The sequence below is a fragment of the Oryx dammah genome, unplaced genomic scaffold (genome assembly GCF_014754425.2).
Source record: "Oryx dammah isolate SB20612 unplaced genomic scaffold, SCBI_Odam_1.1 HiC_scaffold_4, whole genome shotgun sequence".
In the NCBI taxonomy this organism is placed as follows: domain Eukaryota; kingdom Metazoa; phylum Chordata; class Mammalia; order Artiodactyla; family Bovidae; genus Oryx; species Oryx dammah.
The window spans coordinates 76411995-76429681 of record NW_024070188.1 but is presented as its reverse complement, the minus strand read 5'-3'; the positions used below and the strand labels follow the sequence as shown (position 1 = coordinate 76429681).

At 37.6% G+C, this 17687-nt stretch overlaps 1 protein-coding gene across 1 annotated transcript; it reads right to left on the bottom strand.

Moving 5' to 3' along the window:
• Positions 1-7386: 7386 nt before the first annotated feature.
• On the bottom strand, positions 7387-16342 carry LOC120862629 (vasoactive intestinal peptide). Its single transcript, XM_040238714.1, has 7 exons — positions 16065-16342; positions 14767-14881; positions 12865-12987; positions 11834-11938; positions 10946-11077; positions 10042-10130; positions 7387-8239 (listed from the first exon to the last, which is right to left on the bottom strand). The coding sequence occupies exons 2-6, from the start codon at positions 14871-14873 to the stop codon at positions 10085-10087; spliced, it is 513 nt and encodes a 170-aa protein (XP_040094648.1). The 5' UTR covers positions 14874-14881; positions 16065-16342; the 3' UTR covers positions 7387-8239; positions 10042-10084.
• Positions 16343-17687: the final 1345 nt, after the last annotated feature.

The window sequence follows — 17687 nt, the reverse complement described above, 5'->3', positions numbered from 1 at the left end:
GTGTTGAAGATGATATAAGGAAGAGTACAGGGCAGTTCCAGGAACGTTTCAGCAAAGAACTAACTGAGGCTGGGTTTTAGGGCCAGGCTTCTGAAAAGGCAAGAATTGAGGAAAATCTGAGTATACACAAGGCGCCAGCAGGGTGGGACCATAAAGGGAGATAGTGCTCCACCCTCACGGAAAAGCTGCGGTTCAGCACGGCTGCTAAAACACAGAGGGGCCAGGTATCCTCCATGCTTCTTGAGCAAAAGAGAAGCAGAATACTATGTCTGGAAAAGCCTCACTGGCGAGGTAAGCTCTCTGGCTTCTTACCTGTCTGGCCCCTGAGATCCTTTAGGAGGCCAGGGCAGCCTCTACAGAGATGGGACTGAGACTGCAGGGGGCTTTGAGGGAATCCATGTACTATGCATTGAATTTTGCCAATTTCAGTACTGGGTGCGAAAGAGTAAGATGAAGAAAGCATCTGAGGTCTAGTCCCTGCTCTGCCACTAAATAATTCTGGTATATTGGAAAAATCACTTAGTCTTTCTGGGGTCTTAAGGAAGACCCATTAAGGGGTCAGTGTTTCAGAGGGTTTCTATAACAAAAACAACATAATAGATTAATGACCCATTAGGAGCCTGCATGGAATATTTCCACATGAGCTTCCAGGGCTAAGAGCCTGCTTCTCCTTTATGTTTTAGCTCCCTCATCTAAAAAAATGGGTTGAAGATACATGCCTTCTAGACTTGATATGATTTAACAATGTGAAGTCCTTAGAAAAGTCCCTGCTGTTAGCTATCTCTACCATTTCCTTTCGTCTCTCATTACCACCACTCTAGCTCAAATCCTTATCATCTCTCTGTCGGATAACTTTAATGGGGAATCCGCCTGCCAATGCAAGAGATGCAAGAGACAAGGGTTCAATCACTGGGTCAGAAAAATCCCCTGGAGTAGGGAGTGGCAACCCACTCCAGTATTCTTGCCTGGAAAATTGCATGCGTAAAAGAACATGGAGAATTACAGTCAATGGGGCTGCAAAGAGTCAGACATGACTGAGCACAATAACAATGAGCTCCATACCATTTCCCCATTTGCAGTGACCCCAACCAGGACTCAACAACTAGAGTGGGGCTTCTTAAAGACCAATCAAGGAGCTTCCTAAAATTCCAGGCGTGGACCTGTAACATTCAGGGAATTCTCTGAATGCACACAAAGAGTGTGTATTTCTGAGAAAAGCTCTTTAACTTTTATTAAACTTTCAAAATAATTTCAAAACAAGAGAAGTTACCGCAATGAGAAACCTACACACTGCATCTAGAGAATAGCCCTGGCTCATTGCAACCAGCAATGAAGACCCAACGCAACCAAAGTAAATATAAAAATTTTTTAAGAAAATTATTTGACCTCTTTTTTCCCCCACCAAGTTTCTCCTCTTTTCTTTGCTCCTCTATGCAGGAAAACAACTCTAGGAGTTATAGATATTCACAGTTTAGACCCTTCCTCCCTATTCTCTTGGGCCCTTCTGACCTGAACTTTCACCTCCATCAATGAACCAGGACTATTATTGTGAAGGTCACTGGTGACAGTTCTCTATTGGCTTCTCATCTCATCCAAAATAAAAGCCAAAGTTTTGCAATGACCTATAGTGTCCTCTGTGGGTTGGTTCCTCGTAACCACTCTGTTTCTTTCATCTCTCTTAACCATTCTGTCCACTTCTGCCAAATTGGCCTCCTCTCTGTTCCTCACTGTATTAGGATTGCTCTTCATGCCAGGGCTTTTGCACCTGGAATTCCTTCCTCTAGAATGCTCAAGCTATCACACAATTGCACTCATCTCACATGCTAGCAAAATAATGCTCAAAATTCTCCAAGCCAGGCTTCAGCAATATGTGAACCGTGAACTTCCAGATGTTCAAGCTGGTTTTAGAAAAGGCAGAGGAACCAGAGAAATTGCCAACATCCGATGGATCATTGAAAGAGCAAAAGAGTTCCAGAAAAACATCTATTTCTGCTTTCTTGACTATGCCAAAGCCTTTGACTCTGTGGACTGCAGCAAACTGTGGAAAAGTCTTAAAGAGATGGGGATACCAGACCACCTGACCTGCCTCTTGAGAAACCTATATGCAGGGCAGGAAGCAACAGTTAGAACTGGATGTGGAAAAACAGACTGGTTTCAACCGAAAAAGGAATATGTCAAGGCTGTATGTATATTGTCACCCTGCTTATTTAAATTATATGCAGAGTACAGCATGAAAAACGCTGGGCTGGATGAAGCACAAGCTGGAATCAAGATTGCCAGGAGAAATATCAATCACCTCAGATATGCAGATGACACCACTCTTATGGCAGAAAGTGAAGAAGAACTAAAGAGCCTCTTGATGAAAGTGAAAGAGGAGAGTGAAAAAGTTGCCTTAAAACTCACCATTCAGAAAACTAAGATCATAGCATCTGGTCTCATCACTTCATGGGAAATAGATGGGGAAACAGTGGAAACAGTGACAGACTTTATTTTGGGGGGGCTCCAAAATCATGGCAGATGGTGACTGCAGCCATGAAATTAAAAGATGCTTACTCCTTAGAAGGAAAGTTATGACCAACCTAGACAGCATATTAAAAAGCAGAGACATCACTTTGCCAACAAAGGTCTGCCTCGTCAAGGCTAGGGTTTTTCCAGTAGTCATGTATGGATGTGAGAGATGGACTATAAAGAAAGCTGAGTGTCGAAGAATTGATGCTTTTGAACTGTGGTGTTGGAGAAGACTCTTGAGAGTCTCTTGGACTGCAAGGAGATCCAACCAGTCCATCCTAAAGGAGATCAGTCCTGAGTGTTCATTGGAAGGACTGATGTTGAAGCTGAAACTCCAATACTTTGGCCACCTGATGCTAAGAACTGACTCATTGGAAAAGACCCTGATGCTGGGAAAGATTGAAGGCAGGAGGAGAAGGGGACAGCAGAGGATGAGATGGTTGGATGGCATCACAGACTCAATGGACATGAGTTTGAGTAAACTCCAGGAGTTGGTGATGGACAGGGAGACCTGGCGTGCTGTGGTCTATGGGGTCACAAAGAGTCAGACACGACTGAGAGACTGAACTGAACTGAACTGAACTGAGGATGATCTTCTCATAGAAACTCACAGCTGATTTCCTCACTTCTCTAAGGGTGTATCTCAAATTTCTGTAAGAATTTCTGTAAGAATTTCTTTCTGTAAGAATTTCTCTGGGAATCTCAAGTGAAGTTTTAAACTTCTTCTTGAATACTTCATATTCTCGTTCCCTGCATTACTTTTTTCTCCTCAGCATATATTATTTTCTAACATAACATGTACTTTATTTACCTATTTGATTATCAGATCTTTTGCTTAATAGAATGTAAGCTCCATGGGAGCAAGAATTTATGTCTGTTTTTTTCACTGTTAAATTATCAGAATCAAGAACAGTGGTGGGCACGTAGCAGATTCCTTAGATATATTTGCTTAAGAAATCGATAAATGAATCTTATTTTACATAATAACAGCATTTAAATCTGTTAAGGGTGCTTTCTTCCTTGAACCATTTTCTTCACTTGTTTTCCGGAATTACTCTATTCTTTTTGCTATTTTACTAGTGTTAATCAAAAGGTATGTGTGGGTCCAGCTACATCCCACTCAAAAGCCAATAAATAGGCCAGGTTGGAGGGAAGGAAAGTTTGCTTATTTCAGATGCTGGCAATTGGTGGGGGAGGTGACAGATACCTGTTCAAAGGCTGACTCCCCCACAATGACAAGCAGGGGGTGAGAGCTTTAACAGACAGATCGGAGGAGAGGTTCTCCATGCAGAAACAGCACAAGCATGTCCAAGTCATCTTTGAATTAATCATCAGTGGTCGTACCAGCATCATCATGGCTGTTTTATGTACAGCTAAACTTCACTCCCAAGATCCATTTATTCCCATTTCTTTGCAGCCAGTTCTCGGAATGCTGGCAGCTCATGTCCTGATACAGTCTGATCATCATGTAGTTAACTTCTCCACCTGGTGTTTTGGTGTCTATGAGACAGCTCACAGGATATGGCTCAGAGTATTACCCACAGCCCTCGAGAAAGCAAAGGGTCCTTGACTGTGCTTCATGACTACATTATCATGACTTCACCTCCTCTGACTGTTTTCCTTTGTTTCCACATTTCTCACTTCTCTGATTAAACTTATTCTTTGACTAAAGTTTTCCACAAACAAAAGGCAGGCAGGGGACATGGTCTGTCTGTGTGTGGTGGGAGGCAAGAACCATACGGTCCATTTCACTAGCTTTTCTTTTTAGTCCTTTTCACCCCATTTATTCCTCAATAACCCAAACTATTATTGTTGGCAATCTCACCGCTATGGTCCAATTGTTGTGTGTTCAGTCATGTCTGACTCTTTGTGACCCCATAGACTATAGCCTCCAGGCTCCTCTGTCTATGAAAATTTCCAGGCAAGAATACTGGAGCGGGTTGCCATTTCCTACTCCAGGGGATCTTCCCGACCCAGGGATTGAACCCGCATATCCCACAGCTCCTGCAGCGGCAGGCAGATTCTTTACCACTGAGCCACCTGGGAAGCCCATGGGTTCAACTGTGTCCCCCCAAATCCATATGTTGCAGTCCTAATCACCAGAGCCTCAGAAAGAGAACTTACTGAGATTGGTTTTTACAGAAGTAGCCAAATTAAAGTGAGTTCATTGGGAAGGATTCCAATCCCATATGACTGGTGTCTTCACAAAAAAAGGGAAATTTGGAGACACACAACACATAAGGAGAACCCCATGGGAAGATCAAGCCAGAGATGGAGGTAACACTTCCACAAGCAGAGATTGCCAGCAAACCACCAGAAGCCAGGAAAGAGGATTCAGTTCTCCATCACGGTGCTTAGAAGGAACCAACTCCACTAACAGTTTGAACCCTGACTTCTAGCCTCTGGAAACAATACCCTTCTGCTGCTTGAGGCTCTCTGTATGTGGTGCTTTGTGATGCCAGCCCCAGTGAATGAATACACTCAGGGGTTTCAGGTATTGAGATTCTTCTCTAGCCACATTCAGTCCCTGGGTAATCTCACTCTTTTGTGTCTTTAAATCCCATCTACACACTGAAGACTCTCAGTAATTTATCTCCAACCCAGTGTCCCCTCAACTCCTCACACTTTTCCCCAACTCTACACAACATCAGATTTAACCCATCCAAAACAGACTTCATCTTCCCCAGGAACCCCCTTACCCATAGTGTTCTTCATCTCACTTAATGGAAACCTCATCCTTCAAGTTGCTCAAGTCATTTACCTTGGAATCATTCTGGATTTTTCTCTTTCATATCTTCCATTTATCAGTGAAAAGCTTGATTCTCCTTTTGAAATGTGTTCAGACCACTTCTCACCACCTGCCCTGCTGGTGCCCTGGTAGCCATATTGTCTCTCCCATGATTCATAGCAGCAGTCTCCTCATGTGTCCCCATCTTCCATCCTTGGCCCCCTTTCACCCTCTTCCCAGTACAGCAGTCAGACTGATCATGACAACATGCATTTTGGCAAATCCAAAATTCTGCATTGATTCTTCCTCTCACTCCTCAAGCCCTTAACAGTGGCCCGTGAGGCCTCACAAGTCATGTCCGACTCTTTTCGACCCCATGGACTGTACCCTCGCAGGCTCCTCTGTCCATGGGGATTCTCCAGGCAAGAGTACTGGCTTAGGTTGCCATTCCCTCCTCCAGGAGATCTTCCCAACTCAGGGATCGAACCCAGGTCTCCCACATCGCAGGCAGATCTTTACCAACTGAGCCACCAGGGAAGCGTCACAAGCTCTAGTCCTTGGTAACACCTTGACCTTGTCTCCTCCTCAGCCCTTGTCCAGCTCATCCTGTTCGGGGCATCCTGCCTTCCTTGCTGTTCAGGTGTGCCAGACTGTTCCCTCACTTGCTCTTGATCTTGCTTCTGCCTAGAGCACTCATCTCCCAGATATCCTCCTGGTACATCACAGTCATTTAGCAAATGTCTCTTGAAGGAATAGGGAGTCAGTTGAGAAGATTCATATTAATGAGATAAAATCAAAACTCTTTAGGGAACTCCCTGGCAGCCCAGTGTTTAGGACTCCACGTTTTCACTGCCAAGGGCCTGAGTTTGATCCCTGGTCAGGGAACTAAGATTCCACATGCTGTGTGGCATGGCCAAAAAAAAAAAAAAACATAAATAAAATAAAACTCTAGATTCACATTCAAATTGCACTTTAATGATGCCCAACTTTGATCTTTATAAGCTTCTTGTGTGCAAATAGCATCTAGAAGTTTTCTGTTTTCACTGCAGTGAGCGTTTTGCATAGAAAAGCCACTTAACAAAGACCTATAATTTGTGAAATCAGATATGAAGGAAAGGTACAGTTAGTCCAATTCATTTCAATTTGTATAAACTATTTTCCAATTACTAGTAATTTTAGACTAGTCTCTCCTCATGTAGCCATTTGTTCTAATTGTAGCAAATGAAACTGAGCAAGGTTCTGCCTGTAATGATGATGACTATTCATTAATAGTTAGGGGCTACCTGATTCTACCTAACTTGATTTTCCTTGTCATTTCTTTAAGCCTTTTTGGTGAGAATTTAAGATGCGTAGGCTGGGATTTTAAAAAATCCCTGCATGGACCTATTCATTTTTTTAAATCATTTTTTGGGGCCTTTATAGTTATCATTGTTGTTGCTGTTTAGTAGCTCAGTCGTGTCTGACTCTTTGCAACCCCATGGACTATAACCCACCGGCTTCCCTGTCCACGGAATTCTCCAGGCAAGAATACTGGAGTGGATTACCATGCCCTCCTCCAGGGAGGAGGAGTTATAGTTTTAGAGTTTATAGAGTTACAGAGGAGGGATTTATAGCTATAGAACCTTGGTTTTTCACTGAACACATGATCTTCCAGAAAAAAAGAAAATTTCCAGCCTCTTTTGCAAATGACTAGGACTGTAACACTATGTTCTACTCAAGGGAATGTTAATGTAAGATATCAGTTAAGAGAGAATCAGCATGCACTCTTTTTTCCCTTTTCTTCTAGGTCTCTTCCTCCATCCTGCTGCCTAAAATGCAGGTGTGATGGCTGGAACTCTAGCTGCAATTTTGGATAATGAGGAAAAGGGCTATGTCCTAGAAAATGAGGGGTGAGCTAGAAGGGGTTTAGATTACTGAGGGACTCATGGAGCAAAACCATCATGCTAACCCTTGACATTTTACTTCTGCCCTTGTATTAGAAAGAAATTTCTCTCTTGCTTAAGTCATAGTTATTTTAGAACACACCCAAAGTCAAATATAATTCTATCCTAAACATCACAAGAACTATTTAGTTCCTGGAACTTTGGAGCTACAACAAATTACTGCAAAGAATTAAAACAGTATAAAGAATCAAAACAACAGAAAGTGCCTGCAATGATAATCAAAGGTCTTTATTTTCTATATTTAATTTCTTACAATCATTTTGGAAAAATAGTTGTTTCTCCAAATGTACTTTCACGGAAGAAAGCTGATATGACCTAAGCATTATCTGAGAGACAATGGAAAAAATATTTATCACTGAAAAACAAGTGTTCTGTTCAGTTTACACGTTACACATACTTAACACAAGCATAAAGGAAAAGTTCAGTGTCAGAAATAGAGGCCATTCTCCTTAACTGAAACATTCGATCAGAAGAGTATTTGGCAATTAGAGATTCAAATTTGAAAGATTTAAAAATCTCATTCAAAATAAATGCTGCCTAAGAACACGGAAACACACAACATTTTCTGAAAATCTTTATTTTAAAGAATTTTTTTTAATCTTTGCTTTTGGTATTCTCTTAGATACTCTGAAGTTTATTTAACACAGCATTCTATCTGCTCAACATTCAAATTTAGATGTGCTAATTATCTCCTCCACTCTTCTGCATAGTTAAGTATGTCCTATAAATAAACACATCAATTTTGCTTGATTACTATCCTTCCAAAAAGCCTCATATAATTGGAATTAACCTAGTATTTACTTATCATTAAATATATTTTTATTAGAAAGGATACACAGCACATGAAATCACAGAATTCTCATGAGTTAAAGACAAATTTCAGAACTCACAAATAATATTTACAGTGTAAACATCACAGTTATTACATCAGAGTAAAATAAATCACAACATTCACAACACAATGTATTTTATTTGGTTTTGATATTGAAGTAGTTTTCTTGAATTACTTATGTAGAACTCAAAATAAAATTACTTCACTTATTGTTTTCCTTCAAGAATTCTGAAAAAGAAAGAATTGGTGTTTTAAGCATAAAATCATTTTTATTTACAGCCTCTGACTTTCATTTACTGATCCACTCATTTAATAAATGTTTATCTTTGCACTTGATCAGCAGTTTTTGAGAGGGGATCACATTTTGGAATATCAAGAGGGAGTCTTCCAAAGAACTTATCATTGGGAAGGGAGCCAGAATGTGAAGGGGTTCTTTAAACTAGTCACAAATAATTACTTATTTGTAACTTTCCCAATTGGCTGAACAGCAAAACTTCCTGTTAAAAGAATTTGCCCAATGTTGCCCATTCAAAATAGCAAAAAATGGAGGATGGAATCTCATAAAGGGACAGAGTAATGGATCCTCTGTTATATTGTAGTGCCTATTGTATTTCTTAATTTAATGGAAAAGTCTTATTTGATAAACTTCTTTGAGAATCTGTAAGTTACTCTCTTTTTTGAGCATTCGAGGAGTTTGTTTCTCTGAAATGTCTGTGCATGATGAGGAAAGAGCAGCTGCAGCACCCTTGACCACATATCTCTCTTACAGGGATCATTTGTTGTTGTTGTTTTGTTTTGTTTTGTTTTTTTAATTTATTTAATTGGAGGCTAATTACTTTACAATATTGTATTGGTTTTGCCATACATCAACACGAATCCACACGTGTTCCCCATCCTGAACCCCCCCTCCCTCTTCCCTCTCTGTACCATCCCTCTGGGTCATCCCAGTGCACCAGCCCCAAGCATCCTGTATCCTGCATTGAACCTGGACTGGCGATTCATTTCTTATATGATAGTATATATGTTTCAATGCCATTCTCCCAAATCATCCCACCCTCTCCCTCTCCCACAGGGATCTTTCATGCTACAGTAGCAGAGTTGAACAGATGTTACAGAAACTATAGAATACACAAAACCAAAAGTTTGTCCTCAGAGTCCTTTAGAGAAAAATTGTGACAACTTGATATAGTGATGCTAAAAAATTTCTTTAAAGACTTGCCAAGCATTATAAAAATATTTTCTGAGCTACTATAAACATTAATGTAACTCAGGAAAGATATGCCTTGTGTCCATGTTCACACAAAACAATTTTGATAACAACCTTGTCAACTTAGCAAAGAAAAAAAAATCTATTTGTGTTTTCTCTACTCCAAAAATGTTTTACAGTGGATATTACTAGAGTCGTAGTACCTACACTCACTTTATAGATAAAATAAGCTAAATTTGACTTTTACTCCATGAAGTTTATTATGTTTCAAGAACTACAATATCTGCTGTTCACCTGAAGCTATCACAACTTTGTTAATCGGCTATACCCCAATGCAAAATAAAATGTTAAAAAAATAAAAAGAAACATAATGAGACCCAGGTGTCTTGGTATTTTCACAGTAACAAGCCACACTGTAATTTGGTAGTATTTCCTTATACTTAAATGAGATGCTAACAGTCAATTGTGAGACTGGACTTTAATAAAAGCAACATGGCTTTACTATCAAAGAGAAAGCCAGTTTTCTCAGTAGTGTGATTCAGTCTCTTTTTTCAATATTTCTTCAAAATGACAGGAATGCATCTGAGCAAAGTAGGAGGTAGTGAACTGTTTACTCATTGTGAACTGTCTCTTTCACACTATCAGAACACTGTAAGAACAGTTTCAAGGTCCACTAAGCTGTGATCCACTTAGGTAGAAGCGTCCCTTCTTAAATAAGGTCTCACTGGGAGAACATTATGATGTTTTTTTACCAAGTGAGTCCTACCTACTTAAATACTGAGATGATTCCTACTAGCATATAAGAACACACAGATATACTCACCACTGGGAAGTTGTCAGCAGCTTTGCTCCAAAGAGCTTTCTCATCACTTTTCTAACTCTTCAAGAAAGTCAGGAGACTCTCCTTCACTGCTGCAGACCAGAAAGAGAGAACTGTGCTTGTGAAGACTCTTGGATGAGAAAGCTTCTAAGGAAAAGGTGAAGAATGGCCTAGACTGCACAGGGTGCTCAGTTAAGTGCTCTGGGGGCTAAACACTTCTGTTTCAGGTGAGCCATTACCTTTGACTGGCTCTTCAGTCCTAAATTGTCTAAAAGCTTTCTTAAAGAATTATAATCTGGTGGGCAAAGAGATCCATCTTGCTTGATCTCACCCAAACAGAATTGTCTTGTGTACTCCCCATCTAAACAAAAATAACTCTAATAAAAGAGAGAAAGGATCTCATTTCCTATAAATTGTGTTCCAATATTTACATACCATGGAAAGACACAGGTTTTACTGAATCCAAGAAGACAAAATAATTCATGGTTTAATTTGGTAAAATATAGATAATTGAATTTGCAGGTAAAAAGGGAATTCCACATGGTAACAAATTGCTAGTTGACTGTCCTTCACGTGTTTTAAAAAGCAGCACTTTTGATAAAACCTTTTCCTAGACCCAGATTAGATGTCTCTACGGTCATCATTTTTAACCCTGGAGGCACATTAGCATCAACTGGGGAACTGAAAAAATACCACAGCCACATGCCTAGGGACACTAATTTCCTGGCATTTGGTTTTGGGTTAGGATCAGACATCAGTATTTTTTATATTCTCCAGGGTAATCTAATGTTAGCTAAGGTTGAGAATTACTGCTTCAAAGGTAGAGAGGGAGATATGTTTCCATATGCAACTACTATTTTGAAATTCAGTTATAATTTCTAATGTTAGCAAATTCTCATTTCTTTACCTTCGCTTTCCATTTAGAATTGAATTCAAGTATTTCTTCACAGCCATTTGTTTTCTAAGGCGTGTGTAGTTGTCAGTGAAGACAGCATCTGAGTGGCGTTTGATTGGTCCCTGGTCTTCTGAGATGCTATTGCTAAGAAACATGAGGATAAGGAAGTCAAATAATAATTTTCTGGAGTCAGATAAAAAGGAATTCTAACACCCAGCTCATTTTCTATCACAAAAAAACTCTCTAAGCCTAAGGATGGGGGAGCATGAAATAATCCAATGTACTTTGACCTTTACTAGTGTTCCTTTAGACATTCTGTCCTAACTGAGCAAATAACTTATTAAAAAAAAAGAGGGACTAATTGAAATTGTGTTCTTCCATTGAAAGAAAGAGTTCTTTAAAAGTAAACGCTTCTTGAAAACATGAATGAATGCCTCTTCATGAAGAGATGCCAATTTAAGTAATGCCATATAAAATTCAGTTATTAACCATTTAAAGACAAAATCTTCCAATGCTTAGTTTGAGCAGGAAGTAAAATACAAACACTATATGTTAACGCTATATTTTACTGCTAGCCTTAAAATTTGCTTCAGTTTAGAATATGTCTTATTTTGTTTTTACTGTGTCTAGTTTACTTTGTTTGCCAATTTATAAATGATTATTATTTAAGAAAAATAAGTGTGTCTGGAGCCTATGAATATGACATTACTAGGAAACCTTATTTTCTTAATCCATGGGTCTAGTATATTTATAGAAGTATATAAACTATTTTATAATGAAATTAAACATTATTAAGAGTTATCAGTTTTGAATAAAATAAATAAGTTGCTTACAGTGAAGATATAATTGTCTAATTTAATAACCATAACATGCTTTTTAATAGTAATAAATTCTCTTTACCTAACTCGTTTTCCAATAAGGGACTCAAGGTACTTTTTGGCAGAAAGTTGACCCAAGAGTCTACTATAGTCACTGGTAAAAACTCCATCGGCATGTCTGACATTTCTGAAACAAAGAAAAAATGATAGCCATTATTTTATAAATAGTTTGCTAAAAGATTATTTTGGCTCAATAAATAAGAAGGAAACATCAACTTATTTGATAGCTTCTCATTCAAACTTAAGTCCGAAAGGAAGTTTTTAAACAACTGAATAAATAATATATCCTAGTGACTTATTTCCAGCCCCAAATTTTGAAAAATTGAAGAAATTAGGTTTTTAAGGAGCATTTCTCAATATTAATGCTCCCTGGTAGAATCTGTAAAACTAATTCTTTTCTAAGAAATATTAGTGGGAAGATATATTTATTTTCTATTTATTCGTGGTGATTTATTTCTTCTACTCTGAATAAAGATATATGCAAGGGGAAATTATTTTGATTTTAGCAAACCTTATTATCTCTTTTGCTATTTCTTCTGCCAAAAGGTTGTAAACAAAATCTCTTAAGATAGAAAGACTCTAAAAGTATATCAACCAAATTTTCCATCCAAATTAAAAATACTTCATGCTTTGCCTTCTGGATAGTTACTCTGTCTATACTGGAATGTTGCTCTGGATAATATTCTATGAAATGAATAGCTTTTATTATTAGACACCCTTTCTTTACATAGAAGTGAAACTCTAACCTTAGAACTTTTTCTATCATGGAATCTCAAATGCTGTAGTTTTACTACTGTTGGCATAATTTCTGAGGTTAAAAATGTATGCAACATAATATAGGTGGATGACTTGCTTAGCTTGGCCTGTTACAATCTCTACAAGTAAAAATTATGCAAGCATCAAGAGTTTCAATAAATCAGGCTGAATGAAGCCACAACACATGGAAACTCATAGTGCAATGCTATGAGAATAGCTTCATGGTGACACAAAAATAAAATGTTTAGATTTCAAAAAAGTATTTGCTAAAATAAAACTCAATAAAAATGAACTCACCTTGATACATCATAATAAGGTGTGTCATTTTCAGCTAGTGCATCTTGTAAAATGTCAGTATCTGCTTTTAATGAAACTTGATCAGGTTCATTTGCTCCTTCAAATGGTATTCTGTCCCCCATCCTGGTAGGAAAAGATACAGTAAAGTAAAATGCATTCCTTTCTCAAAAGCTGGTACTTACAGTTCTACAGTCATTTGAGATGAGATACTCAAAATCTTAGGAAATACACCCAATCATAATACATGGATGGCAAAACTGAATTAACGCTTCTATAGTTTATGAAAGTGTAAATAGTAAAATTCTTGTTTATCCCATAAAACAGATGCCATACAACTTTTACTAGCTGTGTGTAACAGAAGTTAGAGCTACTTAGCTCAGTCTTTCAGAACATTAAGCAAAGTACACTTCCTTGGCAATAAGTATCTTCACTTTGCAAAGTACACAGGTAGAAAGATCTTACACAAAATAGAAACCTCAGAAATTTTTTTATATTCAATATGAAAATTGCAAGCAATTCACATATTTCTTGATGGCCAGTATCATGTGTCTCAACATTTCTCAAGATCTGAGTATTAACTATTTTTCTTTCTCCGAGTCCATAAATTTTATTTCAAAGATTCACTTTGGTGTGGTGCATTTCTATATATTGACCAAGTCCAAAGACTCTCTCCATCTCTGAATAGTCATTCAAACTCAGTGAATTTTGTTTTCAATTTTATGTAGTAGCACAATTTTAATGAAGGATATACAATGCTTTACTGGAAGGCCAAGAATAGTCCTGCCTATACATGGACTTTGTGGGTATATGCACATTTTGAACACCAGCACAGTTAAAATCATGTGTGTGCATGTCTTCGCTGTTACCCTATTAAGAACTGTGCTTGCTGCTGTGCACCTGGGTATCTTTGGGTGAGGCAATTCTTGGTAGTCAGGAGCAAGCAGCCCTCTTTAAGAGTGAAGTTTAGCAATTAATGTAAGCTTCAGCATTCTTGAGATTATTCATCTCTTTTGATATAACTATTCTGATAGATTAGTTCTATTTAATTATCAAAGCAACATACAATCTGGCTTTAAGCAAATTTCACAGAAAACCATTAACAGCTAAGAGATTATTCATTCCATTGAGCATATGCTTACCTTGAACAAAGAATTGGAAATGAGAAAATAAGCAAAGACATGTAAACTGGAAAGAAAAATAAAGCTAATGCAGTTTCCTTTTACTGTTTCCTTCTTTAGCATAAATTTATTTCAAATAAAGCTTTAAAGGTGAGTTGTATTATATGAATTTGAAATATGAAAGGCAATGTAGAGAGCAGTAAAACGAAGAATTTGTGGTTAAAAACTAAGCACCTTAAAATTCACTCACTGGGGAAGGGTAACTCAGTAGATTAATTATCTCACAATTTTTAACACTGACAAATTGATTCTGCCTAGATAGTCTGTCCAACATGATTTTATACATATTCCACTAATCAACTGTTCGTGATTATTTGCTGATTGATCTCGAAAAATGAACTCACATGAAGTGGGCAACTAGACACCTATTTTTCTATCAGAAACTGAACTGAACTGAGGTGGCAATGGAGAAGAGCTAATTACTCAACTGAAACTGGTTTGAATGAAAGGAAATCCAAGATCTCTTCTGCCTTGTTTGGAAATGTGATCCTTCTTACCCATAAAACTAGTCATCGACACTGTCTTTCTGGCCCTGAGAGTGAATTCCAAAACTCAGAACAACCATGTTGCCCTGAAGTTGAAAAAACTTGCTTAACAAGTCAACCAACAGATTTGAATAACTAATACATAGTTTACAAAATTGAGCTGTCTGAAATAACATATCAGAAATCCCCAATTACGTGGAGGAAGAATGTTCAACTGTCTGAATTGAAAGAGAGCCTACCTCAGAGCCGAAGGTGCTCCAAAAAGAGGCCATGCCAAGGTCTGGGAGAAGAGCACGCTGAACAGTGTCAGGAACACAAGAAGCTGGGACTTACTTCTTGTTTCCATCGCAGGACCTGGAAGGGGAGACAATCACAGCTGTAAGTTTTTCCAACCACAGCTGTGCCCGAAAGGTGACTCTGTGTGTCTAGCAGTAATTCCTGAGGACTCATGAAGAGTTTAGAAAAAACGATTTACATCTTACAGAAAGTGTTAAACTGCAGTATGATTACTTTTTAAATCAAGAAGGTTTTTGGGTGTGTGAACAGTGCTTGAATAGAGATTAGGATCCTTTTAACTTCTGCCTATCTCTAGCTAGGCACAAGATAATTGAATGCAATACTTTTACAGCACTGGAAGCAACCATAAGGGCAATTTTCTTATAACAGAGTTGTAACATCCATGTTTAGTATATTTTCTAACTATGAAGCAGCTTCAAGAAACTGACGTTTCTTCTTCTACTCTAAGTTTTTAGTACCTGAGTGATGGAAAAGTGGAGTGTCATCTATTTAATAATTTGTGTATATAGATTCAGGTCAGTAAAATTATTTTGTATATACATTTTTCCTCTTTTAATTATAGATTTTACTGGAAGCTTAATCTCCTTAAGGAGTTTGTGTCTGAACAAACTAATTCAATTAATAGTGTAAATTAACACCAAAAAATCACTGAGGCTCATATTACCACCAAAATAATTTCTGCCATAAAGGGAAAAATATAACAAATGCAAAGCTTGTATATTTTTACATCGAATTTACTTACACATTTCATTTGTAAATAGAGTGCAGATAGAAACTTCAGAATTTGGTGCCTGTTTCTTGTGCTGTTTGTAAGACAGCATTTAAACTCAGAAGAAAATAAATGTTTTGTAAGTTCACATAATTAAAAATGAAATGGAAAGAACAGCACTAAGTAACAAGTTGAAATTTTCAATACATTTGTACCCACTGAACTTTCAGTTAAAAATTTATAAACAAGCCAAAAAAAAAAAAACCCCTACTTGAAGGCATTATTTTAAAGTTGGCATTGAGTGAAAAAACAGAGTAAAGCATTTCCAACTAAAGGATTCAGAAAACCCATTCATATGTGAGAAGTTGAGGCATGTCTATACTTACCAGGTGACTTAAACTTGCGTTTTTATTGTTGTAAAGAAGGAACACTGTAAAGTTATTTTTCAAGAGAAATAAAAACTCAGTATATCCTGAGAAAAGTTCCAGAGTCAGGGGGAGAAAAAATAAGAAAGGTAAAGTTTTCACTTACTTTGCCAAGCAGTGTTCTTTGAGAGCTTTCTGTTCTTGAGAGCTGTCTCAGGTGCTGAAGTCCTGGGAGTCGACAGTCTTCACGAGTTCTCTTGCCCTTATAGCTGAACCAGAACTTGGTGCTGGCTGAGGTTGGCTACTATTGCCAGCAACTGCTTCTCACTCTACCCTGACCAGCATTTCAAGCCCATCATTTTATAGGGCTTATGCGTTGGGCTGAGCAATCACACAGCTCTCGGAAAGACGTCACAGTAGTACTCTCATGGGATGAATAGGACTTGAGGTTCTTATTAAATTGTCATTACGCTTGATTTATATAAATTTAGAGTGAGTAACTTCAAGATGTAAGATATAAAGAGGAAATTTACTTTTCTTTAAACAGAAAAAGGTACTGAGCTTCATGTGAAATATTTTAATCTCTAATTAGTAGTAATGAAATAAAAGACTGATTAGTATTATGCCCAGGGCCACTTAGCAGCAGCAGCAGGGCCACTGGGAATGCCTCTAGAAAATAAGAATTTTATGTGTAGGAACAGATGCAGAAAGCAACAAATACTTAGGCTCATGGGCTTTCCAATGTATAATTCTCCTTTATTACAAGTCGTCAATTGCCCTAAAGCCTTTTTAGTTTTATACTATTCATATAGACTCTGACTTAATCTTTTCTGAGATTTAATTGTAAAACCACCATAAATAGATTTCCATATTCTTTCTATTATTACATTTTCCTTTATTGAAGCTAATCGCTGGGTAAATTTTCAAAAAGCCTCTAAGATAGTGTAGTATGAAGACTATTGCATAGAATAGTAGCAGTACTGCTGTTTCATATTGGTAGAAAATGTCATCATTCCTAATGCATTTTCACATACAAGATCTCAATGATCCAAAAAAACTTAATAAATTATCATACTAGATAGCCCCAAAGGGTCATTTTTTCTTTCTTTTTAAAAGTCACACTCATCAATTTTTTAAGTTCTTGCGCCATGTGGAATGTTATGTGTCCCTGAACATATACCAACATCCATAGCAGTTTATAACATTTCCAACTCAGTCACTCGACAGGTGATTTCAAAGAACTGGTTGGAAAGCCTTTATGGAGTACTTTGACAAATACTTAATTTCTATTTGTGGGTTTCTAATTCAAAGTAGCCTAGCATACATTCAATCAGAGTTTAAGGTAAAAAATACAGAAGCCTGAACAACTTCATCATAGACAACAAAGTAAAATGCTATCCTTCCTTTTACTTAAAAAAATGGCCGGGATATGTATTTTTACATCTTTCTTTGTAAGTTCCTGAGGGAACGGGTAACAGCTCTTAAGCCTCCTTTCCTTCTACTTTATGACTTCAGTATCTATTTGCTTCATTCAAATCTAGTAAAAGAATATCCTGCTATGCCTCATCATATTTTCTAACCCAGTTACAAGAAAAATTAAATGAATTAAATTTCAAAATGTCTGGAAATTTGTTTCCCAGTTGACAGCTCTGACTTAAGCCAGAGTTCCTGTGGCTTAATTCCAGGAAATCTTTTTTTACTTGATGGTTACAAGCTAGAGGTTGACATTATTCTCATATGGAATCTTTTTATCTTTAGCTTTTCGTCACCTAATTCCCAGGGAAGCAAT

What these genes read in the sequence shown, in the direction of transcription:
- LOC120862629 (XM_040238714.1), bottom strand. Translation starts at nt 14,873, where the DNA reads ATGGAAACAAGAAGTAAGTCCCAGCTTCTTGTGTTCCTGACACTGTTC. An exon ending in CCTTATTATGATGTATCAAG is followed by an intron (nt 11,939 to 12,864) that starts GTGAGTTCATTT and finishes TCTTTGTTTCAG; the next exon opens with AAATGTCAGACATGCCGATG. An exon ending in CTTATTGGAAAACGAGTTAG is followed by an intron (nt 11,078 to 11,833) that starts GTAAAGAGAATT and finishes CATGTTTCTTAG; the next exon opens with CAATAGCATCTCAGAAGACC.